The 27,834-nt window shown below is 50.5% G+C and overlaps 2 protein-coding genes across 2 annotated transcripts; both read right to left on the reverse strand.

Annotated features, from left to right (window-relative positions):
* Positions 1 to 9,195: 9,195 nt before the first annotated feature.
* Positions 9,196 to 10,100, reverse strand: LOC120667430. The gene has a single exon (XM_039947505.1). The coding sequence runs from the start codon at positions 9,969 to 9,971 to the stop codon at positions 9,327 to 9,329; it is 645 nt and encodes a 214-aa protein (XP_039803439.1). The 5' UTR covers positions 9,972 to 10,100; the 3' UTR covers positions 9,196 to 9,326.
* An 845-nt stretch (positions 10,101 to 10,945) lies between these two features.
* On the reverse strand, positions 10,946 to 18,610 carry LOC120665127 (cytochrome P450 714D1-like). Its single transcript, XM_039944576.1, has 3 exons — positions 18,209 to 18,610; positions 12,278 to 12,504; positions 10,946 to 12,206 (listed from the first exon to the last, which is right to left on the reverse strand). The coding sequence occupies exons 1-3, from the start codon at positions 18,549 to 18,551 to the stop codon at positions 11,160 to 11,162; spliced, it is 1,617 nt and encodes a 538-aa protein (XP_039800510.1). The 5' UTR covers positions 18,552 to 18,610; the 3' UTR covers positions 10,946 to 11,159.
* Between the last annotated feature and the right edge of the window lie 9,224 nt (positions 18,611 to 27,834).

Consider the following 27,834-nt stretch of genomic DNA (forward strand, 5'->3'; position numbering starts at 1 on the left):
CCGCCGTGCCTCGTCGCTGTGACGTCGCGCCATGCGCGTGCCATGGTCGCGCCCCTGCCATGGTCAAGGCCCCCTGGCCTGCCTTGACTCGGGCCTGGGTCCGCCTGGCTCCCGAGGCCCACTTGTCATCTCCTAGGAGTGGTGGATCTGGGTACATCTAGCTGTTTTGATGTGTTGTGCGTAGCTTTGTAGATCTGAAATCTTGTAAAATGCGTGTAAAATTTTATAGACCTCCAAAAGTTGCAAAAATTGTTTTGTTTGATTCCTAACGGTCAGATCTACTCAAGAAAAATATTGTTTTGCATGTCATTGTTCTGTAGATTTATTTATGAGTTTTTGTTTTAAAAGCAAATAAAATGCCTAATTACTTATTCACTGCTCTAAAAATGTCAAACTAATTTTTTTTAGAATACTTGTGAAATGTTATTTCCATTAGTGCCACTTGTTATCATGCACCTTTATGGTTTAATAGAGTTTTAGCATGTTTTCTTGCTTGCTGTCTGAAAACTTGTTTAATATATAACTCCTTACTGAAAAATGATAAAATGGCAAAAATAGTTCTGTTAGGTTCATTTTCGTATCTAATATCTGCAGTAATTTTATGAGATTTGTTCAATAGAGTTTGAATGTGTTTTTTGATTTATCTCGTTTGGACTAGCTGAAACTAGTAATATTCATAAGTAATTCTAGAAAAATGTTTTTGCTCCAAATCCAACTCTCAGGAGTATATCTTGGTGTTCTCTATGCTCTAAATTCATTTCATGATTTATTCTTGCTGTTAGAATTTGTTTGTCAATTCTTGTTTATGATGTTCTTGTTTAAGTACTAGATGTGCATGATTAGTGTTGTTTATGTTTGTGTTGTGCATCATCACATGTGGTACTATTCTTTATTCATGACATTACATTTCATGCATGATCATGGCATAATTCTAATACATGCATTTATTCATACATTCTAGTGACTCAACCATCGGAGAGCGAACCCGTTGAGCCCACCGAAGTCACCGAAATCGAGCCCGGTGTCGAGTTTGTGGTTGAGCCCGAAGCTAACCAAGGCAAGCAGCTAAGCATGATTCCTTGTGCCTATTTAAATTGATGCAATTTAGGTATCTCACTTGGGTATTATTGGGTTTTATATATTATTTATTGCATTCTTGTACCTACTTTTATGCATTACTCTTCCTTGAGTTTATTTTACCCTTGTCCTTGTCACATGTTAGTTAATTGAATACTTAACTTGACTAGATGCTTAGCCATGCTTAGAATATTTTATATCACTTTGTAGAAAAAGAAAGAATGCTTTAGAGTCATCACACTTACTGGTTACCCTTGATCGCACTGGCTCGGTTTGGTGGTAAGGGTTTGGTAGTATCGACATTTGAGCGGAATGGTAGGGCCTAGAGAAAGAAATCACATGGGCATAGTCCGCTTGGATCGATTAAGGACCGTCCGTGGATGCCATCGGCCTTGAGCAACTTTCCGTGCTACCATATATCCAATATAATGGTACAGATGAACCAATTACCTTCTTTGACTTGATCATTGAGACCCGGTCCCAGATGCGTGGCCAATGGGCTATGTAGGGAGGCCTAGGGGTGTCCCCGGTGGGCTATGTTGATAGGTTTAGTGGTGTCCTCGGTGGACCTAAGTTACTCCACACGCAAGCTGGGCGTACCCTCAACGGTTGAGCCTTGTTGGGAACGGTTGACACGAGTACCCCCTTATCCAACTTTGGCCGGTTGGGTGAGTCGCATGGTCCTTGCGTCGTGTGGGTAAAATAGTACACCCTTGCAAGGTTGTAATCAATTTGAATTGCCGCGCTCTCGGATAGGAGTAAGCTCTTGGTTCGTCGAATTCTTCGTAGAGAGTTTCGATATTGTTGGCTTTGGATTCATGTCATGTCTATAATCAATTATACGTGGTATTTTATACTCGTAATCAACTAAAATTTTTGGGGGTTCGGGCAACATTAATTAATTTTGCTAGGTGATAGTTTAGAGAGCTTATGCTTATGCAATAACAACTAAACCTTAAAACCTCATTTGAGCCTCTTGCATGATCCTTGATTCTATAATTGCGTAAGTCTTGTGAGTATCTTTTGTACGCATCTTGTTTTTATTTTAAAACTAAGTTGCATGTGAGTCGGAAGTTGTGTTCGGTTGATGTGGCCGCAATGGTGCTCTTGAGCAAGACGCTATTCCTTTGTTACGCTTTTATCGATTTATCCGTTGCGTATGTGAGAGCATGTTGAAACACTAAACTTTTGTTTCCTATCTCTTTTATGTCAATCGTGAGCCCAGGGCTTGTAATTGGAACCTTTAATTTCAGATTTGAACTATCTTTGTCATGACTTATAATCCCTAATGTTGTATTCTTTTTATGACTAAAATTGCTCTTTATGGTTCATTGGTGATGTATCTATTGTAAACGGTACGTGTGTTCAATCCTGGGCATGTGGCAAACACGTACCGGGACTACCGGATTTGATATTATTTTGGGCAAATGGTGTGTCGGTTGTTTGTGGCTTTAGATGTGGGTTAACACGTGACATGTTCTCGGCGAGCGCGCGTTAGCTCTCATCTTTATAATAATGACCGATGGTTTGCCTAAAATAATGTCAAATTGGGCGGTTCTTACAGCATATTTGAGAGGAAATGTGGAGTTATCGTATCTTGCAGCAGCATCTTTTATTGCACATCGACACGATGGTTTTTGGCTTCTTTTTCAACAAAAAAATAATGGCATGTTACCAAATAGTATGCATTATGTATTAATAGAACAGAAAAAAACATAACGCAACCAACTACATGTCTACAACAGTTCACAGTAAGGATCAGTATGACCGCGAACGAGCCGTAGCTCGGGTGGCAACTCGCCAAGTGCGCGAGGCTGCCGGCCCGCGTTCGACTTTCATCGGGAGCAACACAGGTGTCGCACCAAAAAACAGTGTTCCCACGGGTACTATAGCGTGAGTGTGTGTTGTGCGTGCGTGTGTGGTGGTGTGAGTGCTGCAGTATGGCAACAGTGTTCCCACGGGTACTATAGCGTGAGTGTGTGTTGTGCGTGCGTGTGTGGTGGTGTGAGTGCTGCAGTATGGCGCGTTCTGAGACTACTCGGACAGCCTTGTCTGCGTTGAGTCCGGTCAGCGTGGGCGCCCAAAATCTTAGATGACTCCCCAATGCTCCTGGGTGATTTCAAAAAAAAAAGATCAGTATGACCACCGGGTAACTACCTATGCACCAACATCCACAGCCACCCAAAGTTTTGCAAAAATTAGCAGGACATATATATCGCCCGACAGCTCAGCACAACAGGCTGATATGGAAGAGAGAAAGGGGAAGAGAGAGAAGACAGCTTAGCGCGGCGGTTCACACAAACCAATGTACTATGGATGAGTTATTACTAGCCGGAGCACTTAGAGCAAGTATTACAGTTGGCTGTAAGCCAGCTAAATAATAAGGTGGAGGAGAGAAGAGAGGAAAAGTGGGCTGTAAGCTTACAGTCAGTTTTGGCACAAGAACTAAAAAAATCTGTGAGAGAGATATGTGGGCCATGTATTAATTATGAAGAGCTAACTATTATACAGGTGGACTGAGAGAAGGCTACAAGTATCCTTACAGCCGGCTTGTTGGCTGTATTATTAACCTTGCTCTTAGGCCTCCTCCAAAGGTAGAAGCCAGTTCTAGCTCTAAGCTAGTACACGTAAGGTAAGCAGCAAGAGAAAATTCATGTAGGAGCTTTAGGCTATCCGCACTTGTCATACTCTAAACGCATCTTCTAAAAAATATTCTATTCTGGTCATCAATATTTTCTCATCTATATTCAGTTTTTTCGCAGCCATCTACTATACTCTACATCTTCCTATATCCCAACTACCCATTGACGAGGTCCACATGTCAGTCTCTCCTACTTTTTTTACCCCCACCCTCCTCTCTCTCTCTCCCTCCCTCCCCTCTTCTTCCCCGACGGCCGGGCCCCCTCCTTCTTCCTCCTTCTCCCTCCCTCCCTCCCTCTCTCTCTCCCTACCGGGCGAGCGCCGCCGCCTTGAGCTCCCTCCGCGGCCGAGCATGCGGGCGAGCGCTGCGGCCTCGAGCACCGCCAACTTGACCTCCCTCCGCGGTCGCACGTGCGGGCGAGCACCGCGGCCTCGAGCACCGCCACCTTGACCTCCCTCCGCCGTCGCCATCGCATCGGAAGCCCGAATCTGCGTGGTGGCTCGCCGTCGAGGACCGGAGGTCATGGACGAGGCATCCCTCGCTCGTTGCGGCCGGCGGAGCGGAGCGGCGGGACCATCCAGTGAGCGCGCGTGGCGGACGCACGGCACGGCGCGTAGCAGGACCGCGGCGCGCAGCGGAGACGGCGAGGCGAAGTGGCAGTGCCCCGGCCTCTCTCTCCCCACGCCGGTCGTCGTCCTCCCTAGCCCTCCCCATGTGGGCCTGCGGCGGAGACGGCGAGGCGAAGCGGCAGCGGCTCAGCCTCTCTCTCCCCGCGTCGGTCGTCATCCTCCCTGGCCCTTCCCGCGCCGGCCCTGCGGCAGAGCGGCAGCTGCGGCGTTGGGCTGCGAGCGCGATGCGGAGGAGGTCAATGCTCGAAGCAGCGCGGTGCGAAGGAGATCTGATGCGGCCTCTGCGCGTGCGGGAGACAAGAGGTGGGCCCCGCACCGGCGGTAGCGTAGCTCCGCTATGCCGCTACATTTGGCAGAGCGGGAGGAATACTAAAAGATTGCGGAGGCTTTAGAGTAGCCCGCTGCAGCACGTGCGTACGCTATCTCGTACTAGAGGACGGTTTACCATCCCCCAGTGCGGACAGCCTTATCTTTTGGGACCCAGCTGTATTAATTATTTACTCATCTCCTTTCTCAGGTTTGGAGGAGCTCCGCCTCGGTAGCTACATGAGTTCACCTTTTACTTGGACGCCGTGCTACCAGCTAGCGGCAGTTTAGTCACTAGCGAAGCTATTTCTGATGTTTCTCATTCTTCCACTTTGGCAAAACTCTGACTCAGCAGGCGATGTCGCCTCCCTTTGGAGGGAGGAGCGAAATCCTTAGATGGCGCTCGTTCGTTGCAACAGCCTAGCAACGAACGGACGCGTGTTACTTAGATAGATCACCGACGTGAACAGAAAACAAAGCGCATCTAGTCCTGCGATGAGCTGTACAGGTCCATTTCCATTTCTTTTTCCACCTTTCCATTTTGCATCTGTTTCGTCTCCCGAACAGCCACCTAGCATCTGCTTGCATCTCGTTCCCATTCCATCTTCTCCCCTCGCGCAAAATCCTCTCCCGTGGCTAGGCGAGCTCGGCGGCGCTAGGATCATGGCAGTTTCAGCCCCGATGTCATCCATCCTAACGAGTTTCTATTTCGCCATTCCAATGCTCCGTCTGTTTCAAAATACACCGGTATGAAGTCCCTAAAATTATATGCAAAATTTGTTCTTCTGTTCACGATTCTAACATTTTTTCAGATAATTTTAGAACCTAGGGATATAAAGTTTATGATAGGTTAGGACAAAGTTCCCAATATGGGAATGCAAAGTTTTTTTAATTATGAAGTATTAAATCTAAAAGTACAAATTTTTAAATATTCTATCACAAAGTTCCAGATTTTTTTTGAAGAGTAAAGTTGGATCACGAGAGTAAAAGTTTATAACATACTAGTAGAAAGTTTTTTAATTTGGGCTGCAAAGTTCAGAGTTTGTTTTACTAAAATATTTTTTGACAAGTGTTTTTTTTTCAAAGATCTTGAGTTGAAAGTCCAAAGATCTTGAATTTAGTGTTAATTTTTTATTTCAATAGAAAGTTTTATGTAAAAGGTTCTATATCTATTTGTAAAAGATTTCAAATATTCATGTATAAAGTTTCATATCTAGTAGTATAGATTTTTAAATTTAACTGTATAAAGTTCTGAAATTTAGTGTACAAAGTTTTGGATTTACAAAGTTGCAGACTGCGGTGTAGAAAGTTTGAAAATATGTTAGTAGAAAGTTTTGGAATTTAGAGTGCTAGAATTGAATTAAAGTTTTGGATTTGGGAGTACAAATTTTAAAATGGGCTAATAGAAGGTTTTTGGAGCTAATAAATTTAGTGTACAAAGTTTTTGGATTTGTGGTGACCTGCATCGTCGTCCTTGCAATCCCAGCTTAATCCCCCTTCCGCTTCCCCCTCTGTCTTTTCCCTGTGTTTGTGTGGCCGATGTGTGGGCGACGAGGTTACCAGCACTGCTGCTCATTGCCGGCCACCAGCCCACCACCATTAGGAACTGTTTTGTTTGTTAATTGTTGATGACATAGGTAGCCTATGCTACCTGCTCTTTTGTTTGCGCCCCGTTTTTGGCCTGCATGTGTTGCTGCATGCTTGTAGTATGGTTCATTCAAAATTGCAAACATTGCTGCCTACTAGATTTTGATGCCCAGTCTAGTTAGTGGTCACAGCAGTACCTACACATGAAACTGTAGCATTAGTTTGTTTATCAACCACAATCTAGCAATTAGTAGCCTGTAAGTTTGTTGAGATCTAGTCAGAGCACATGCTAGCTCACGATTGAGATATCCCTATTCCTATTGTCTTATGTCGCTCCCTATTTTAAATGATATAGCTTAATTTTTATTTGAACTATAAATGGAAAACTTCTAAATACATGTATCATAAGAATTTCAAATATAATTATAAAGTTTCGAATATGTACATTGAAAGGAATGTATTATTGAAACTTTTTAGACATATGAGTCAAAAGTTTTTCAGGTACAATCATAAAGTGTTATATATGTAACTTGAAAGTTTGTCAGAACATATAGAAAGTTTTAATCACGTGACTTGAAAGTTTGTAAACACACAGAAAGTTTCCTAAGATTTTTATCTAAAGATCTGGTTGTGCATTTTATAAATCAGTGTCTTGTCCATAGTGTTTGTTGATTTAAATAACATTGAAAGGACATTTAGAATTGTTTCCTTTTGAATTGTGGCATGACATTTTGGGTGGGTTGCTGATTATTTTTCTACATTGGAGAAGAAGTTATGTAATTTGCAATTTATGTTTAGGCTGAAATGCATACACACTTTTTCACATATAACTCCAATGTTTTGTTAATTGCTGTAGGAAGTCGTAGATCTATGAGTTAAAAAACTGGGAAGGAGGGAGAGTGTATAGAGTGCTCCAACACTATTTAAAAAGTTTTAAATCATTGCATATAAAGTTCTTGGTATGCCATTTAAAAGTTAGAAAGACCTATTTTTTTGTGTGTGTGTATGGGGTGGGGGGTTGGCTTTTAAACTATGAGTTAAACAATTTTCAATATTCAAATAGAAAGATTCTAATGTGCATAACTTAAGTAGAATTTTTTTCATTTGCACTTTAAAGTTATCAGTATACATGTAGTAAGGCCTTGACCATGGAACAAAAGGTTTATATGTTGAAAGCATCTATGAAACAAGCAAAATATATTTTTTGGCATGCATGTGTGTTGAGTTGTGTTCAAAGCTTTCGTAAATCATGCCGAAAGTTTCTGGTACTGCTGATTTAGAAGGACCACAGTACACTTCTCAAGTATATAGTTGGGATGGCTTAGAAATTAAAAGGTTTTCTATACATAGTTTCAAAGTTATTCTATTAGCAACACAATGGTTTGGATTTGAGAGTACAAAGTTTATAATGTGCACATGCTAGTAGAAAGTTCCCAAATTTGGTGTGCGAAGTTTGGAAACACAAAGGTTTAAAGTTCCATACACCCACTACAAAGTTCTAAATATACGATTTGAAAGTTTCTTTTTAAATTTCAGATAGCTAGGGTTTTGATATGTGTAAAGTATTTAATATTATAATATGAAAGTTTTATAATCCTAGATACAAAAGTTTTCAATTCCTAGTACAAAAAATTTTTAGTATGTGAACTGATAGCTAGATACTATAATGTTTTGAATACATAATTTTGAAACTCCTTTATTTTTCAGCTGTAAAAGGCTAAGATATGTAACTTAAAAGATATCTTGCCCTGTTCGGCTGGTGGGAGAAGCCAATTTAGGTCTGGGTGGAGCTGCTTGGCTGGCTGCTCCAACCCAGCCACTTGTTTTGAGCCTGCGTCCTGCGAGAGATGTTTGAAGTTTTGGATATACAATTAAGAAATTTAAATTCTAAGTCTATTTTTTTTTCAAAAGACTTGAAATTCTATTGTTTTCAAGTACTTATTTGGTGTCATAATATTTTTTGCAGGTGTAGTTGTGGACTTTTTGCTTTTGATTTATCTCCATTAGTCTTGCTTTTGTACGGAGGTGTATATTTATATGTGTCTATGTGGTATCCGTTACTGCATCTTCCAAAATTTATAACAAGAATTTTTTTATTTGACCAATGCTTTTCTAAACTATTGATTTTTTGTTAGTGCCATTTGTATGGAAAGAGATTACAACGTAAGACATAATGTTTTTGTTATTTGATTTAGTACTTACAATTATACAAGAATAACATATGCTTCGACATTCATATGTATGTAAAACATTTCCCCCACCCGTTTCATCTCCCTCGTACCCACTGTCCCGAAAGGGAAAGGGAAAACACAATAAAGATGTGCAACATGCGTAGTAAATAAAATACAACAGAAGGTAGACACCGGAGAGGAGAAACGGTGGGTGATAGTGAGGGATATGCGTGGAAAGATATCAATATTCGCTGCTAGCTATTAGCTGTGCATGTGCACCACTTGAATCCTCTGACGCGCATTCATCGTTAACAGTAGCAACGAATGCGCGCCCACTAGCGGCCCCCTTGGAGGAGCCGAGGAGGCCTTATAGGTTCAGATTAGGACAGCTGGCAGTAGGAGAGTGGTAAATAGAAGATGTTTAGTGAAAAAAGTACGAGTGGAGGAGACCCGCAAACTGTTGTTATTGTATGGCTTAACTATTATAATGGTGGCATAGCTTGTTTTATAGCTAAGGATTTGGCTTTATTATTAAACTTGCTCTTACGACCAAAAAAACCAGTAGAAATTTTATGTAGAAATATGCCTCCCACCCCCAACACACACACACTTTTTTTTTTTGCAAAAGTATCATACTATCATGTATGTATAGCCCCGTGATATGAAACACGCATCTCGATACATATGCAAACAAATATTTAACGTAATATAACTCTAGCATTACATAGACTGTTAGTAAAAAAACAGCTTGTGCATGGCCAATGGCCACAGGAACACTGATACAGGCATACAAGATGCAACCGATAATTCTCCCCATAATCCCACAAAACATGTGTATGTAGATATGTACAAGATTACCCACATACGGTACGTGCACACCATACCACAGGCACGATCGTCGAGATCAACGACTTCTTACAGCCTGGCCTCGTTGTGGCACTCCTGACGCCGAACGCTGACGTCGGCGACGCCGATGACGACGCGGCACACCGACCTGGCCTCGACGCCGCGCTTCACGATCCCGAGGAGCGTGACCGTGCCCGGCACCTCGGTCCTCGCCTCGAACTCCATCTCGCCGGCCACCACGTCCGCGACGAGGCCCCCGATCCCGGCGGCCGCCACGACCCGGTCCGCCTGCACCGTCATGTTCATCCGCACGGTGGCCCCGCCCCGGCTCGGCACGGTCCCGGCCGGGACCTCGCCGTAGCCCACGGCCGCGCCGCGGTAGTAGAGCGACGTGGCGGCGGGGCCGTGGCGGAACGCGGCCGGGTTCGGGTTCCGCACGCGGACCACGAGGAGGAACGTGAGGTTGAGCTGCACGGAGACGGTGGGGAGCGGGACGACGCGCGGGAGGGCGCCCGTGACGGTGACCGAGAGGAGCTCCGTGACGGGGTCCCGCGGGCGGAGGACGGCGAGCAGGGCGATGGCGGCCGCCGCGGCGACGAGGAGCAGGGCGAGGGCGGCGAAGGCGAGGTAGAGGACGACGCGGCGGCGGCGGAATTTCTGGGGGCCGTGGTGCTCGATGTGGCGCTGGGGCGGCATGCCGCCGGACTCGGACATGGTTGGCCGGCTTTGCTTGTGTGCCCCGGCGTTGCTGAACTCTGGCGCCTCACAGAAGCGTGTTCTTGCTTATGTATGGCAGACACTGGACACTAAAAACCACCTGCTCCTCTCAACATTTCGAACCAATCAAGGCAGAAACAGGAGACTGGCTCACTGGCCACAGGGGACAGTTTAACAAGAACATGTATTTCTGTTGCAGCTTACTAGTACACTCAACGAAGCTACCAAAGCTACAAGAGAACGCCCTTTTCTAGAGTACAGGAGATTTCCCGGATTCAATTTGAATTGAACTAGTACTCCTTAAGTTCTTATGAAACAACACAGCTTTTTTTTTGTGAATTTTCTGTGACAAATAAGTAGCACTTTGGGCTGTGTATGTATGAATTTGTTGCACTCCTGCATTGCAGAGTTACTACGCTCTGAACGTATAATTTGCAGTTCTACAAGGCTGTGTATGTATAAACTTGTTGCATGCCTGCACTGTAGTGGAACTGCAAATCTCTGCAGTCCGGAACGCAATCTCTGCTCCGCTTTCGTCGCAATCTCTGCTCCGCTTTCGTGATTTCTACCAAGCAACCAGCGGGGTTTTATTAGTGCTGCAGGGTAGAAACCAGAGGACACCGGTCACCGGCGTCCTTGTCGTTCGTTCGATCACTCAACCAAACGCCTATAGCATAAGAGCAAGAATTCAAGGGGCACAATGTTCGCGCCACCGTGATGCTCAGCTGCTCATGTGTCAAGGGAGAGAACACCTTCAAGAAACCGTCCCTTTCCCTGATGTGATCTCTGAAACTTTTCACCTTGTCTTTTTGTTCTGGTTTCCTCATGATATTAGAGCGGGAGTTCAGTCATGCAGTGACTCAACGAGGATCCGGGGATCTCGCTATCTGACAGTGAACTGGCCGTCAATCCAGGTCCCTCACACTGTTCATTCCTGAATTTTCTGTGGTTCAAAACAGTATCGATCCCAATTGAGCAGCTGAAACAAGAAGATATGTACACTGAAAATAAATCAGACGAGTTCTTCAGTATATTACTACTGCATATACTTCATGTACATACAATCCAGTTATTGCTCGTGTGTTCATCCGTGTCGTGGTAAATCCTTGTCCTCTTTTTCACGTGTCAGCTAGTGTACGCCTTTACACAACGCAACTCCAAGCACCTGCGCGCATCATCATTTCATCAGTGGCGGCCGTCGTCGTGAGCGAGGCGGCGGACGAGGAGGCGCAGCCCGAACTCCGGCTCGATGATGAACCGGAACGCTGGGGCGTGCCTGTAGTCCGGCGACAGGGCAACCGCGAAGCGCGCGAGGACGAGCGCCACGAGCGCCTTGACCTCGACGAGCGCGAGGTTCTGGCCGAGGCAGGTGCGCGCGCCGAGCCCGAACGGCATGAACGCCTGCGGGTGCTTGCACGCCGCCGCCACGCCGTCGCGGAACCGGCCGGGGTCGAAGCGGCGCGCGGCGGGGCCCCAGAGGGACGCGTCGTGGTGCATGGTGGAGACGGGCACGAAGAGGTAGGTGCCCCTGGGGGCGCGCAGCCTGCCCAGCTGCATGTCGCGGAACGCCTCCCGCACCACGAACGAGGACGGCGGGAACAGGCGCAGCGTCTCCAGCACCACCGCGTGCAGCGTCCGCATCCCGGCGATGGCGTCGAAGTTCGGGGCGCCGGCGCCGCAGGCCTCGAGCACCTCGGCGCGCGCGCGGTCCTGCCACTCCGGGTGCGCGGCGAGGAGCATGAGGCACCACGTCGCGGTGACCGCGCTCGTCTCGTGCCCCGCGAAGTAGATGTTCTTGCAGTTGTCCACCACGAAGTCGTCGGCGCACGGCTGGCCCCGGCTGCTGTCGATGATGGAGCCCAGGAAGTCGGGCGCCGGGGCCGCCCCCGCCCGGCGGCGCTCGCTGGCGAGCTGGAGGATGAGGGACCGGATCTCGTGCGTGAGCCTCCAGATCCTCCGGTTCTTCTCCGTGGGCAGGTGGCGGAGCGAGGGGATGGTGAAGATGACGCTGGTCTCGGACATGAGGCCCGACAGCGCCCGGAGGCGGCGGAAGATCTCCCGCCCCCGGGAGTAGTCCCCGCCGAAGCAGGCCCTGGAGATGACGTCGAAGGAGAAGCTCCGGATGTCGTCGTCGACGTCGACCTCCGCGACGCCGGCCTGCGCGGCGGCGGCCTTGGCCTCCCACGACCGCAGCAGCGGCTGCGCCGCGTCCACCATCAGCTCCACCATGCCCTGCGCGCGCGCGCGCACCAACGGATGAAGCACACACGTGTAGTGGAGGAGCAGCAGCGAGTTGATTTTACCTTGACCTTGGCCATGTAGAACTCGGGGGCGATGACCCGGCGCTGGCGGTGCCACTCGGCGCCGTTGGCCTTGAGGACGCCGCGGCCGAAGAGGGGCTCCTGGCCCTTCTGCAGGTAGGTGGGCTTGCCCATGTCCAGCGACACGCAGCGGCCGATCTCGCGGATCAGCTCCGGGTCCGACACGTACAGCGCCGGCCGCCGCCGCAGCCAGTACAGGTACGTCTCGCCTGCGCACACCGAGAGAGACAACGCGCGCGGGGTTCACTGGTTCAGTCAGTCCGGACCCTAAAAAAAAAAAAGGTGGGAATGCATAATGCTCTCGGGCTCCCAAGACCAAGACCAAGCGCCGTCTGGTTTGGGCTTGCTTTGCTGGATTTTTCGGCCCGTTTTCGGCCTGAGACTTTGCCGTTTAGGAGGACGTGGGCCGAGACAAGGCCAAATGGTCATTCGCTTCAGACGTTGTCCTGCGCGCACATTTTGCTCAAAAAAAAAAAAATCTACTGCGCGCACATGCTATGCACGCACGCCAATGCGTGCCCCGCAACCGCAACGCAGCAGCAGTAATCTCCAGGATCCTGAGCGCCCGGTTGACCGGCCTTTACAAAACTCGGTCAAAGCTACACTACACGCTGTCACTCTCCCCAGTGTGGACCCGGGCGCGCGACTGCCCTACGCCGGGCCATGACTGCTCCAGTGTTCCTTGGTATCGCGGCAACAAGATCCTCCCACGCGCACCCCCTCCGAGGACGGAGATCCCTGACCGGCTGAATCTTTGACCGACCAGTGGCAGTGAGCAGTGAACGCCCCTGAAATTTGACCGGGATTCGTTCTCGTGGCCCGGCCGGATCTTGGTGGCGACGACGCAACCAACGTCGTGCCATGACAGCGACCTAGCTCGCGGCCGGCGGCCATGGTGCCCCGCGATCGTCTCCTCGCCGCCTGTTGCTAGCTTCTCACATGGATGATGGCGCGCCGGCCCGCCGACCCGCCTCGGTCGCGAGATCTGAGGCGGCGAAGTGGCGAACGAAGCCTCGCTTTTGTCGCCGACATGCGCCGTAGTACGTGTCACAGATCGTAAGCAACGCTCACGTCGTGTGTACTACTCCTACGCGCGCCACTAGCCCACCACCACCCATGCGCCGGTGCCGGTGCCGGCCGTTAGCTGGCCCTGTCGTGTGGTCACGGTCGTTCGTGCGCGCGCATCAGCAGCTAGCGCGTGTACGTGCACGTGCACGAGCTAGCTAGAAGGTCGTTGCCTTGCTTGGCGGAGAAGTATCGCCGTGGCATGGATGGACCAGCGGGCAGCGGCAGCTTAAGCTAGCTAGCGGATCGGATCAGGCCACTACTACTCACGCCGCCGATCCAAAAGTAGGGACGCCCGGCCGCCGGCGACGCGTCACGTCGACGTCGTCGTACGCCGACCGGCCGTTCGCTCGCCGCACCTGGTCCGATCCGATCCGGCCGCGCGCTACGCTACGGTGTGGCCTTCAACTTCTTCGTTCCCGAGGTATGCACGCGTGCATCCCAGCACACGCGAAAGGGACTCCCTCCTTGGCCTGGACCGGCGGCGTGTCAAGGCAGGCGGTTGCCTGTCGGCGGCATGCAAGCTAGACACTACCGCACTACTCCTACTGCTGCTGGCTGGCTGGTCAGCGTCCACCATACCGCCGCGATTCACTCCACGATGATGATGCTGGTGCGCTACCTCGATGCGAGCTACCAACCGGCAGCTTGTACTCTTGTACAGATAGAACCCGGCCGGTTTCCTACAGAAAAGATAGACAGAAAATACACACGATTTCGTCGTCAGCTAGCTACCACGGCACTGTCTCTCTACGTGTGACGACCGTCCGAATGGCGAGACATCGCCGTGGGGTGCGGACAGGCTCGCGCAGCACGCCCTGGCCGGCTAGGCAGCCGCATGTTCAGCCTATTGCGCAAAGGAAAGGAAAGGAAAGGTGCGTGAAGCTAGTCAGATGATGATGGCAAAAAAAAAATGGAGGCAGTGATCGAGAGATCTCCATGATACACACACAGATCGCTGCGACGGCGGACATGAACCTACTACTAGCTCGTAGCTGCTAGTAGGCTTCAGGGTAGCCACGACGCAGGCATCAGGTCGATGTGGAGTCCACGCAGCCACGATCGCTGCGTGGTTGGTGCAGCACCACACAGTGTCACAGTGTGTGTGCATGCAAGCACTGCACTGTCAGCGCTAGCTGCGGCCACTGTGTGCATGCATGCATGGCAGCATGAGCATGATCCTCTCGTCTGCGGCTGTGCTAGGACGTCCTGCTAGCTACGATCCCTGCCCTAGAGCTAGGGCTGATAAGGCACTGTTGGGGGCGGCACAGCATCAGCACGCGTGTACTGGGAGCTGATCCCCTCCATATGGACTGGGGCCGGGCCGGTAGGAGGGGTATGTACCTCTAGCTAGCTACTGGTTTAGTGGTTGAATTGTTTGAAGCCTTGGAGATCATATAGTAGTAGCTAGTAGTCGTACAAGTCAATTGGGTGATTGAGGGCGTCGATGTTATTAATCAAGTTAGATTCTTTATTTGGTGTCTTGAGAAAGAAGGAATATGGGGAATGAAGAAGGCGGGTCCTGTGTCTGATGATCCGTTTCGTGGCGGTTTGTTAGTTTTAAGACTGACTTCAAGGATAGTTTATCTACCCGCTAGCCGCTACAAGTACTGTGTATGTCATGTTGGTCAACATGCCGTTACTTGGAATCGGGGAGAAGCGCTTAAGCTAAACAAACAGTACTACCTCCATTGACAAAAGGTGACGCTTGAAGCATGCATCTATGTGGCCTCTAAAATGAAACACCTTGACCATTATTTTTTGTTAATATGGCTGTAACACGTAGCAAAACTATATCATTACGAAACTAGTCTTCGACAATGTAGGTATTAGGTATACTCATGTCGTTTTCAGATACCCACACAACACATGAAAAAACAGATTATTTTTTAAAAAAATTTGGTCAACTTTAGACAACCCGGAACATCACTTATTTGTGACGTACCGCAACAAGGACGTATAATTATTTTTTCAATTAAATCGGGCAAAAAAAATACAATTATGTCACATCCTACACGCGACACGCCACATCATAAAGTCAATGCTTCTAGTCCACATCGATCGTGCTATGATGGGGAATAACGTTAATCTTCCATAATAAATTGGGCCTGAGGAAGAAATCAGGAGTCCTAGATAGCAAGCTAGCACCATGCATGATTGTAGGATATGTAAGCAAGTCTTCAGATACACGCCTATGTGCTATGTATAAATAAATAAAAACATCAAAGACGCATTCGAATAATAAAACTTAGCATGAAGAAGAAATATCATATGCATTTCTTGCGCGCTAACAACCGGGGGCGGGGCAATAGTGCTCTACTATTATAGTTTGCAAGCGTCTTTGACAATAAAAGATTATATATATATATATATATATATATATATATATATATATATATATTCACGCTCCATAACTATTTTAGGTTGAATTATATACTGGAGGGGCCTTGTTATTATCTTCGTCGCCACAAGTCAGCTACTACCTATCATATATGCATGCATGCACCTAATTGCCAACTCACATGCTATTCTAGTTTGAACCCTGGGAAACTGTCAATATATAATGAACTGCTACACATCAGGCAGCTGAGTAGTAGTACCTATTCCATTTCTCTTCTTCGAGTAACATGCACCGAAAATGGACGAATCCTACCCTATATATATTATCCATATATTTATATGTATATATATATATATGGTGCGTGGTACATATATATAATTACATCATATGCATGTAGTGTCAGGTATATATACAGACAGGTGCGGTTGCCGTATGGTACGGTGTTCATACACGTTCACACACACATCGGTTTGGTTTGGTCAGTTGAGATTCAGATAGCACTTGGCCGCATCGCGTACGTTTCTATCTAGCTGAGGGAAAGCGGCTCCGGATACGGCAGGGCTGCATCTCTATTTGGCAGGCCGCAGTGGATAAGCATGGGCGAGACGTCAGGCAGGATCGACGACGAGTCCTTGCCCTGACGGGTGCGCTTGGACAGCTAATGGCAACATGCATGATGCCCGTTTACGGAAAGCCTTACCTGATTAATACCCGACTATAATACTACTACAACTAGGCCAGATGATTCTTGCTTCTGCTGCTGCGGTTACCCAATCAGTACAGCCTTTGACACAGTCAGTGCCTTGCCAGCTGAGATGCATGCAAGGTGCGGCTAGCTGTTGGGGTCGGCGTCGGCCGGCCTCATCAAAGTATATTTTTCTAATTTTGTTGTCTTAAAAATACACTTTACTAGTAGTGCATGTTTAGGCTGATAAATAATAATAGTATAGCTTACAGGAGAGGTGCTGCTATATTTATATGTAGCATTTCTTAACATGAAGGGGTGAAATATATACTTCCTTTATCTTGAAAAAAGAAGAAGAAGAATGTGGAGAAATGGATTTAGCATTTTTCATATCTTTTAATTTGACAGCATGCATGACACTGCTGGACCCCCCAAATAAATCAAAAAAGCAATTCTTCCCGCTCCCAATAATTAAATTGCTTTGTGCATGCACAGGATCTAACCAGCAGAGCAGCTGAGGTGAGCTAGCCCATTAACAATGGACCAGCGAGTCCATGCTAGGTAGCCATGCGCACATCATCAAGCTGCATGCGCAGCCCCATAGGTCAATCCGGACGGTCCCGGGGAAGCGAGGCATGCCAATTCACTCACCCCACGGCAATTAATACGTGCATGCATATGCACAGGTCGGCCGAGTGCATGCCCAGGACAGTTTGACCACATGGCCACCCCGCTCCTCTTATTTATCCGCAGCTACCTTTGCCTATAAGCTGGGTAGCCAGCTAGCTAGGCGGTTGTGTGTTGTCTGCAATTGCTTACTAGTCAGACCTGGATTAATTTTATTTTTTTTTGTTTATTTATTTGTTCAAATTAGACTTGGTGGTCCAGTAACCTGGCTGGACACCCGCCGGCCACTAATTTTGCCAAGACACTCGCAATTCATGCACACTCACCCCCTATGACTCTTATGAGCATTTTTAAGATTGATGAGATCATCACAAGCACCTCGCTGGCAACGAGAAGGTTACCCATCACTGAAAATATAACGTCGTTAAATCTCAATATTCGCTCACACGAGGAGTCGAATCAAGAACCTGAGATGTTACCGAGACTCTTGTAACTACTAGACTACAGGCTGGTAGTTGACCATGCCCAGTTTCTATCTTGCATATCTGTTATCTATCTATTTTTTTATTTCTTGATCAGCTTGCTTGCTTTCTGATGTTGACTTCATTGGCAACTCAAACCCCATCTTGGTAAGGAAATGGTGTTATTTTCGCCCACTTGTTTTCTTTAAGCAGTGACTTTGCAACATTTTTGGTACTTGCAGTATCTTTTAAACAACAACTAGTGGCTAGTCAACTTGCTTGGGGAATAGGCTAGTGCAGTGCAACTTCCATGGATCCATGGCCCTCATATAAAATCGACATGAAACTATGAAAGAGAGCAGATTTTTTTTTTTTGAAATAAGAGAGCAGAGGGGCTAAAGTTGTCATTTCTGTTTTACGTGTTCGATTGACAACGTACTTAATTTCTTGTCAAAACCTACTACCAGTACATAATTTTTACCAAACGGGCAAGACCCTAGCTAGTTCCTTTTGGAAGTAGTAGCCATGCTGCGTTTGCTGTTATTGACAACTCATTCTCACAAAAACAAAAACGAAGGTGGCCACAAGATTCTAGTATTTTGCATGAGAGCAACAACAGGGATGGTAATCTGAGGGCTAAAGAGCATAAATCACTAACAGCGAGTATTAAAGCACAAATAAACATGAACATTAACAAGTTAATAAGGCGCGGGAGATTTAACGGGGAGACGTACCGTATGCTTTCCTCCACTTCTCGAAGTAGGGGAAGATCCTCTTGCAGTAATCGTCGAAGCCTTCCTTCTCGAAGTCCCGGCCGCCGGCCGCCGGCGCCTCCGCCACCGCCGCGGCGGCCGCCCTCGCCTGCATCTCCGAGAGGTTCCCCGACAGGAACGACGACGGCGGCGGGCCGTCGATGCCCTGCCGGCGGAAGGCCTCCGCGACGCGGCGCGGCCGCTGCAGCCACGCGGAAATGGCGGCGGCGAGGAGCAGCGCCGCGGCCGCGGCCGCCAGGGCGCACCACCCTGCCAGCAGCGGCGCCAGAGGCAAGAAACTGTTCGTGTACTCCATGGCCGCCATGCGCGAGAGGCAGCGCCGTCTCCTAGCCTATCTCCCTCTCTAGTCTCTACCTAGCAAAGAAAGTTCTTGTGTGTTCCCTTCACGACTCCTCCCGCGGGTGAGCTTATATAGGAGAAGACGTGGTAAAGTAAGGCTTTATTTAGATCCATAAACGTAAAATGTAAAATTTTTGTAAATTAATTGTATGGTGTACTAAATATAGTCGAAAAATGAATCGCATTACACAAATGGATTGTAAATCGCGAGCTGAATCTAATGAGCCTAATTAGGACGTGATTAGACATTAAATTACTACAGTAATGCTACAGTTCTCTCATAACAAATCAGCGCCAGCCACCAGCCACTACTAAGCGAACAGAGTGAATGAAACCTTCTGATACCAGACAATTAATTAAGGTGATACAACGTTGGTTTCTAGTACCACTGTGGCCTCAGCACAAGTAGGATAGATAAACCACATCCTATAATTACGAAAGGAAAAAAAACTTTACATGACAACGAATTACAACATACTACATTATCTTCAGTTCAGTTGCTGTGTCGTTGTTGGATATTAGAGGTGTAAATTGGTGACTCTTAGATGCACCTTCAACACTCTTTAGTTCAAAATTTTGTACTATTTCTTTAAAATGAGATCTGATTTTAAAGTAGTACAAAATTTTAAACTAAAAAGGGTTGGAAGTGCACCTAAGGGTTAATAATTGACACCCCTATTGGATATTTTGCAGAGAACCAATATATATATATATTCGATTTAATTTCGGAGAACCAATAATTCAAGTATTTTGCGTGTTTAAGTTGCAACTGTAGATGGGAACGTTTGATATATTCAGGTCATGTTCACGAGACATCATCGAGCATATTATTTTTTCGAGCAACCATCATCGAGCATATGAGTCGCTAAAGAGAACAATTAAGCCGTCGATGGATCGGAAGACACCTACGCGTATGAATTATTGCTTGCCGAGCTACTACATTTAACCAGCAGCAGGTCAATTTTTAAGACGTTGTAACACGTACGCGTTTTAAAATATTAATCCTCGCCTCGCTGATGTTGTCGTTGAGGAAATTTGCACCGCGTCTAAGTTACAAGGATATATGTCTACATGGGCCATGTATATTTTTGTTACTGCTGGACGTTGTGCTATATTAGTAATTTAGTATATTATTGAACCTAAACATTTTTCATAATTTCTCCGTCAACATTATATTTTTCCATAGTGGAGGAATAACTGAGCATGATGTGTCATTTCCCCTATAATTGGATACTACTAGGTACACATGTATGTCAGCAGAAATTTTACGGTGGTTAAAAAAATTGAGAGCCGTTCATCCAGAGAAATCTTTAATGGTTGAAAAATATAAACGAGGTATAAACAAAAATATGAGACGCGAGAAGCCTATTCGACTAGCTAGCGACCTAGCGTGCAACCAGCAACCTGCTGTGCTTGGAAAGACGACTCATGGGAAAGTTTCGATAATTCACAGAATCACAGGTCACGCTGCACGCATGATGGTACGGTGGTCGATCCGATTCCTATCACACGCGACCGTCCGATCGAGAAACATCCTACCTACAGGATGGTCCAACTTTTTTAAAATTAACTTGGCAAATTTTTGACCATATAGCATCCGCTAACTTTCTGCAAGATATTTCATACCATGTCTGTCATTACGAACGCGATGCATGCATCCGATCCGTATACTCCGATTGACAGGCACGTGCGGCTAAATCAAAAGACGAGTGAGGCGCGCGGCGAGCGTGAATGAGGCCAACGGGGACCTGCATGCCGTCACCTTTGGGTGCATGGGCCGTCCATGCCATACAGATACGGTACAGGCCCACGGCTCCAAGCACTACACGTGCGCACCGGACCTACTACTTTCTACTGAATGGTATACATTTCATTTGCTACTTTCTACTGATCGAGGAAAGTACTCTTTCGAAAATGTAAGACCTATATATTTTGATTTGTTAGAACAACTCTTTTACTAATAATGAAAGGAGTATAGACTAGTAGAAGCGGACAGGTACTAGAGTAGAGTGTATGGGATGGCTAAAATATAAGTTGAGGTCTTTATTATAATCCCTATTATAATTATTCATGAGCTAAGCATCTTGATCAAATGGCTCATGCGCACTAATTCAACACACATAGTGGAGGTGTTAATTGGTGACTCTTAGGTGCACCTCAAACCCTCTTGAGTTTAAAATTTTGTATTACTTTTCCAAAATGAGATTTTATTTTAGAAAAAGTAGTACAAAATTTTGAACTAAAGAGGGTTTGAGGTGCACCTAAGGGTCACCAATTAACACTCCTAACATATAGTACTATGTCGTTTACCTTTTTCCAAACTTTTAATCTATAGCATTAGCATATAGATTGGGATCCCACAGCTGACGGATTTCTTCTTCCTTCCATTTTTCCTCATGGTGTTCTCCTCTTTCACAAATTTGGAACGGAGGGAATAGCAATACCGATTCAACTTGTCATTAATTAAAGCTCATTTTTACTTCAATATGAAAGAAGGTGTGCCATCGCCTTCGGCACTAAAGTTATACTGCTGTGACATCATTACGGACCGAGGCACATACGGAACTGCTCGTGTTTCCATCGCCGTACATGCCTGTGAGACCACACGAACAAATGTTGGTATTTCGAATGGAGCCCAATAACCAAACTAGTACGATGATACTAGATGGCACTAAATGTGACGTCACGTCACGCGTGACCGGTGGTTCTTTTTACCGGCCTTATAATCATGGGTTTTCACCGGCCAATCTTCCCGTGGTCACGCATGCGTGACGTGACATCACATCTGGTACGTCTAGCACCACCATCATCTATGACTCGTCGTGCCGGTAGCGATCGATCTAGCTGGCTGGCAGGCAGGCAGGAGGAGGTGATGGCTCATGATCATCGATGGATCATGGATGGATGCAGCAACGGCAAGTCGCGGATCGGAGGTACACAAACATGGGTGGACGACCTGTCCCGGCTGTACGCTCTCCCCCTCTCTGTTCCATGCTGTCTCTATTATGCGACCAATGCAAGGAATCCGCAGGCAATTGGAGCATCTCTGGCGCCGCGCCGGGCGTGGTGCTACGCACCGGTACGCGTGCCGCTGCCTGGTGCCTGCCCATCGACCCGGTCGGGCCGCCGGGACCAGGCCAGCCTAAAGCCTACGAGCCCCCTCTCCTCCGGCCTGCCGCTGTCTCCCCTCGCCCATGCAGCCCTGTGGTGCCGCCTCGCGACGTGTCGGCCGAGCCGCCCGCGGACCTGCCGCGTTCGCACCGCGCGCGCATTGGCCCAGCTCCGGTGCCGACGCCAACGGCCGCGCGTACGTGCATCCTGCGCTGCCGGCCGGACGGCGAAACAACGCCGCGCGAAGTGAGGCCGCGCGAGGCGAGCCACGCGCGGGAACGTGGAAGGCAGCGAGCGAGTCAATGCTGCGCGTGCGCCGCCGGCCGCCAGATGCAGATGCGTACGGTCGACACACTCTCCTCCCGGACATGTAGAGAAGTGTTTTTCCTTGTGCGCGGCGTGCCGGTACGGTACGGACAGAGACGCCACGCATGATCCATCACTTCGGACGACCGCGACGCCGGAACGGCGATTGGTCTCGCCGTCTCGGCCTGCCGGTCACGCTCTCCAAGTCGTTCCCAGCTTCCTCTCCGGCGGCTTTCCACGAGATTGACTCGGCGTCACACAGCTCAGACGTCTCCTTGCTCACCAGCGATCGAGATCATCATCTCATCCGATGACCCTTGCTCCGCGTACGCGCGTTCCGTCAGGCACGCGATACGATAGATGATGCGCGCGGCGGCGACGACGCTTCCGGCGGCTCCCCCCCGGCGTGGAAAGTTAGGCCCGGCACGACCGTACGCAGACATTATTGCCGTTCCGTTCTGTCGGTGTCCTGACCCAGGGGTCCGGATCTCAACTAGTAAATGCTACGTGTTTCCTTATCCCAGATGTTGATGCAAGAGACAACACAGTAACACACGGGTTTATCCTGGTTCCGGCCGCGGGGCCATACGTCCACTCGTCCAGCAAGAGGGCGTGCGAGGGCACTATATTATCTTGCACCCGGAGTGCTTGTAGTAGGGGGTACAAGAGAGGTGAGAGAGGGAGGGAGGCTCCCAAGTCTCTGCTAGAAGAGGAGTTGAGCGTGGCGAGTAACGATGTTGGAGCTAGAAGCGAGTATGTGCTCTGCGTGCGGTGTAATGCCTAGAGAGCCGACCGACCCCCTTAAGTGAAGCCCGCCTCCTCCTTTTATAGATCATGGGGATACAACAGTCGAGTACTGTGGGAAGGACACTGTGGGGTATGGCGTCGGGCGTGGCAGTCGTCCTTGGCATCGACCTTGCCCTCGCGGAGATCGCGCCGGCGTCCTGCCAACCCCAGCAGGAGGCGTGGTCGTCGCCGTGGGGTGTACAGTCCTCTAGATGTGGCGTGGTGGCATTCCGTGGGCCCTGCAGGTCAGGGTCTTGCGTGCTCCAGCGATAACGGGGCACGTGGCGACCCCGGACCCCCTGGACAAAGTGCCGACGTGCGCACTAAGGAGGTCCGAAGGTCGGGTGGAGGTCCCGGACCCCTCGAGGGGGGGGGGGGGAGGTCCGGGCCTCCGGCAGCTACGCTCGGCGTCCCTCTTCGAGGGGCTCGTGGCGACACCAGACCCCCTCCCGAGCAGGAGGCGGGCCTGGGGCCATACGCGCGGGTGAGTTGGAGTCCGGACAGCCGGAGTTGGCAGAATAGTGATGAGAACTGTGCCGAGCGCGCTTCGTCCCACGTCGCAGGTCCCACAATATTGCCACAGCGCCCGGGATGGCGGAGCAGTGACCGGAGTTGGTGGATGGGACTCCGGTCACAGCCACTGTGGGGAATGGCGGCCTGACGCCGTTTGTCCTGGGCACTGTGGAGGAGTGGTTGGCACTTAATGCCTCCGTACGACGGGCGGGTGAGCGGCAGGGCCGTTTGTCCCTTACGCCGAGGGGTGGCCTCGAGCGAGGCGGAGATGAGTTGCCCGCTCGAGCGTAGGTCCACTACCCTCGAGCGAGGCGGAGATGCGGGGCACAGTCGAGGGTCCCGATGGGAGCCCTCGAGCGAGGCGGAGATCGCCCCGCGGGTCCGACGGGGGTGCGAATGGGCCGCATGCTGGGCTTTTTTGAGTCATTTCCTTTCTTCCAGATTGGAAGGAGGCCGTGGGCCTTCGTGGGCCCCATTGCCTAACATGTGTTTGCGTTTTTTAGGGTGACCTTAGTACCCCGATTAGGGTGTCCCTAATCGTGGTACCCGATAGTAGCCCCCGAGGCTTTGGTCGAGTCAAGAGATTCGGCCAAAGGGTATTTCGGCGATTTCCCCCCTTGACGTGATCGGTCGGTGCCGTGCACCCGCCAGACGCACCTGGGTGCCAGCCCAACGGATGTGACAATTCGTCGGTCGGGGTAGTGCGCCTGCGGGGAGAGTACTTTGAGGCGCGCACCTTTTTTGCTTTGTTCCGGGGACGAGATGCATCCGCGTGCTGAGTGGGCCAGGGTGACAATGGCGCCTGCTGCTCAGCAGCTGGTGCTTTCGCCGCGTTGTCCCGTGCTCAGGGCCTCGGCCCTGCTTTCCCTAGTCGTCTTGCGACGCGCCGTTCGAGGGCGGTCGGCCTGGGCCGATGCTGTGCTGCTTAGCGTTCAGGGACTCGGCTTTGTTTTGTTCGGTCGCGTCTCGGTGCGATAACCGAGGGCATCTTTTGCTCGTGGAGTGTCGCGCCGTCACGGGCTGCCCAAACCTTTGCCTTTCGACAGGCTTGAAGCTTGGCGCCCGACGCAGCTATAAATAGGGGTTGAGGGACTCTCTTTCTCCTCCAACTTCCCTGCTCTTACTTCTAGCATCGCCTAAGTCTCGTAATGTTTTTCTTTTCCTTTTGCGACCGGCCCCCAGATGAGGTGCCTTGGCATTTTTAGGCTTTGATGCTAGAAGAATACTTGCGAACGGCGGGAGAAAGTCGGGGTGGGCGTGCGCACCATCCCTTAGCTTTAGTGGGATCAGCAGAAGAACATCGGGCCCGTGGGGTCCTGCTTCTGTGATGTCCCCTAGCCCGAAGGGGGATGGAGACGCCTGACCATGGCACTGGTGCCAGGTTTGGTGGTTGTTCTTCACATCGTCCCCCCCCTCGGCGACAAGGTTGCTCTTGGGGAGACGGTGTGGAGGGTGCTGTCCTCCAGCTCGACCCCCCGCATGGTCTTCGGTAGAGGAGATGCTAGAAGAAAGCTTGCGAGGAGAGCATCCCGCTGGACCCGTGCGGTCTGGGGGCTTTTCCTCGCATCCCTAGCAGCCTGGCCATCTCGCCAGCCAGGGGCTTGGTGCTTTTCTTCGTCGCTCACTCCTCCCCAAGACAGGGAAAATTGCCACGCAGGTGGCAACGTGTTGGTACTTTTTGACGGCTTCGTGCCGGTAACCCTTTGTAATCTTTATTTGCATCGAGCAATAAAGTCCCTTTCTCCTTCATGGGGAGGATGATCAAGGGTATAGGGGTATACAGAGGGTTTCAACCCTCGAATATATGTGAAGTTTCCTCCATGGGGGCGCGTCAGCGCACCTGCGGGTAGAGCCCCTGAGGCCTTGGAGGAGTGTTTGCATTCGTCCAAGGGCAATAAATATCGCCCCGCTGGGTTGCTTCACTGGGGTTGCCGTCCAGCGTCTTTTTCAGCCGGCATCAGCACTCTTTCAGCCGCCCTCGGCATTCTCAGTGCTGGTACAGCAACCCGGCGTTCAGCTTAACCATCAGGCGGCCGCGCGTTAATAGTAGGGGATTTGGTTAGACACGCAGAACTTCACAATCGACGGTTATCCACTTATTCGAGGGTGCGGCCTAAGCCGCGGTGTGCGAGGAGCCCCCGAGACAAGGCCTGCGTGAAGGCATTCAGGGGAACCCTCGACTTTGATTACGACCCTGGTCGCCCTTCCGCAGGGAGGAGGGGTGAAGCGCACCATGCTACCCATACCCGGGCCGCGAGCTATGGCTGCTTCAGTGAGCTATTAGTGGGTAGTTAAAGCGGACGTCCGTGCCCGGTTCGATAAGGGTCGGCTCTTGGTCCATGGTCACGTCACAGAGCGCTTGCGAAGGTTCAATAGGCGGGGCTCGGACCCGTTCGATAGGGTCCGAGGGCTCGATGCTCTCCCTCGATGGGATCCTCCTACTAGGCACCCTCGACTGGCCTTGAACACTGCGTAGGATGTCTCGAACTCCGTGTTCGAGGGTAGCTTGTACGGCACATCCATGCAGTCCCTGACTCTGGCGATCTGGGGCGCCTGTCGAACCCTCGATGGGCCAGGCTTCGAACCCCTGATCAGTAAGGCCTAGGAATGTGATTCCTTCGCGGATAAAAAGCCCCCAGGAGGAATATTCCGTCACAATTCGCGAACGGCGCGGAGTCGCGGGTCACGCGAGCGGGTTTTTCGCCGGTTGTGGGCGACATGGCCCGGTTCGTGCGGTGCGGTGCGGGCGCGCCTTTTCAGGCGTCTACCTCGGGCAGGAGAAGCGGCGTGGGCGGCGGCTGGCGGATGGAACAGCGCAACAGTCGCGCCACGCCCGTTGGTTACCGTGCCATGATTACTCCCGACTGCGCGCGTGGGAGACTTCACGCTGTGGGACCCGGCCGTCAGTGACAGCCAAATCTACGCATTCAATGTGGTAGATTCTGGCCGTGGCGGCGGACCCGTCCGCTGTGGTGAAATAAAGCGAGGAAAAAGGGGTTGTTTTGGGCTCACCTGGCCATTTGCTCGCCTCCCCTGCCTTCTTCGCCTCCCCTGCCTTCTGAGCACGTAGCCGAGAGCGAGAGGAAGTAGAGGAAGGAAAGCGAGAGCTTACCTTAGCCACCGCAGAGCTTGCCCCCCCCCCCCCCCCCCCCGCGTCCCCCCTTGGTCTGAAGCAATGGCGGATGTCCAGGAGCCATTGCCGTGGGGGAGATCCACCGCCACCGAGGCGGTTTTGGAGCGGCTAGTCGAGGACAGGCTGCACCCGCTGAACCCCGACTCAGGGGCACTGGCATGGATCTCCCCGCGGCCGGAGGAGACAGAGCCGAACCCCCCGCGGGCTACGTCGTGAGCCTCGTGCGGCTCCAGGAGTGGGGATTCGGCGTTCCTGTGGGTCGATTCATGCGGGCATTGTGTGACTAATATGGAGCGGAGCTGCATAACTTCAGCCCCAACTCCATCTCGCAGGCGGCGGTCTTCGTCGCGGTCTGCGAGGGATATTTGGGGATCGAGGTGCACTGGGATCTGTGGATCCACCTCTTCCGCGGCGAGCTCTTCGTCGAGCACGTGCGGAACCAAGCAAAGAGGTACGCGTGCGCAGGCGGCCTGATGCTCCACTTTCGCCCCAGCCGGAAGAACTTGTACATCTCCAACAAGATGACAACAAACAACACCGGGTGGACCCGAGGGTGGTTATACCTGCGCAACTTCAGCAGCAAGCTCCCGGTGTTCACCAATAGGGTGCTCCGGGAGAGGCCCGAGAAGTGGGACTGGGGGGTATCGCCCCCAGCGCATCAAGCCAGGCTCAAGGTCCTCACCGACTCTCTAGAGCGCCTGGATCGAAGAGGGTTGACGGCGGCTACCGTCATCGCGAATTTCCACCGGCAGAGGGTGATCCCTTTCATGGAGAGGGTCCTGCCGATCTTCAAGCTCACCCCCGGGGCCCGGGCCTCAGGTTCGAGGACGTCGGTCGAGCTGCTCCCTCAGGACGTCGCTGCCCGGAGGGCGAGGAGCGTGGTGGCGGAGTTCCCCAATGACCCCGAGGATCTTTGGAGGATCAAGATGCGCCCCGAGCCGGGGTACATTTCTCTGGTGAGTCTTGATTCCGGATTCGTTGTCGAATTGTGCTGTTCCTTTCCCCGCCTCCTGACTTCGACTTGGTTGTGTTTGCAGGGGTTGAAGTGCCACCCCTCGAGGCCTCCGGTCCCGGAAGAACACCAAATCAACCGCCTGCACGCAGAGGCAGTGAAGAAGCGGAAAGACGCGGCGGAGGCGACGGCCGAGAGGAAGAGGAAGAGAAAAGAGAAGCATGACAAGGCGTGCAAGATTGCACGCGCGGAGGGGAAACCGCGGCCCGCCACGCCCGAATCCACGGATGACGAGGAGGAGGCCTCGGATGCCGAGGCTCACCCCCCGGGAGGCGACGCGGCGGCGGCGGCGGCGGGCGCGAGTTCCCCTCCGGTCTATCAGGGGGATGGCGACGAGGCGCCAGCGACGCTGGGTGAAGCGAGGCCCACGCCGGAGTCGTTGGCGGT

The sequence above is a fragment of the Panicum virgatum genome, chromosome 3N (genome assembly GCF_016808335.1).
Source record: "Panicum virgatum strain AP13 chromosome 3N, P.virgatum_v5, whole genome shotgun sequence".
In the NCBI taxonomy this organism is placed as follows: domain Eukaryota; kingdom Viridiplantae; phylum Streptophyta; class Magnoliopsida; order Poales; family Poaceae; genus Panicum; species Panicum virgatum.

Coding starts and splice junctions, on each gene's coding strand:
- LOC120667430 (XM_039947505.1), bottom strand. CDS start 9,971: ATGTCCGAGTCCGGCGGCATGCCGCCCCAGCGCCACATCGAGCACCAC.
- LOC120665127 (XM_039944576.1), bottom strand. CDS start 18,551: ATGGCGGCCATGGAGTACACGAACAGTTTCTTGCCTCTGGCGCCGCTG. Junction 12,505..18,208: donor GAAGTGGAGGAAAGCATACG/GTACGTCTCCCC, acceptor CGGTGTGCGCAG/GCGAGACGTACCTGTACTGG. Junction 12,207..12,277: donor TCTACATGGCCAAGGTCAAG/GTAAAATCAACT, acceptor GCGCGCGCGCAG/GGCATGGTGGAGCTGATGGT.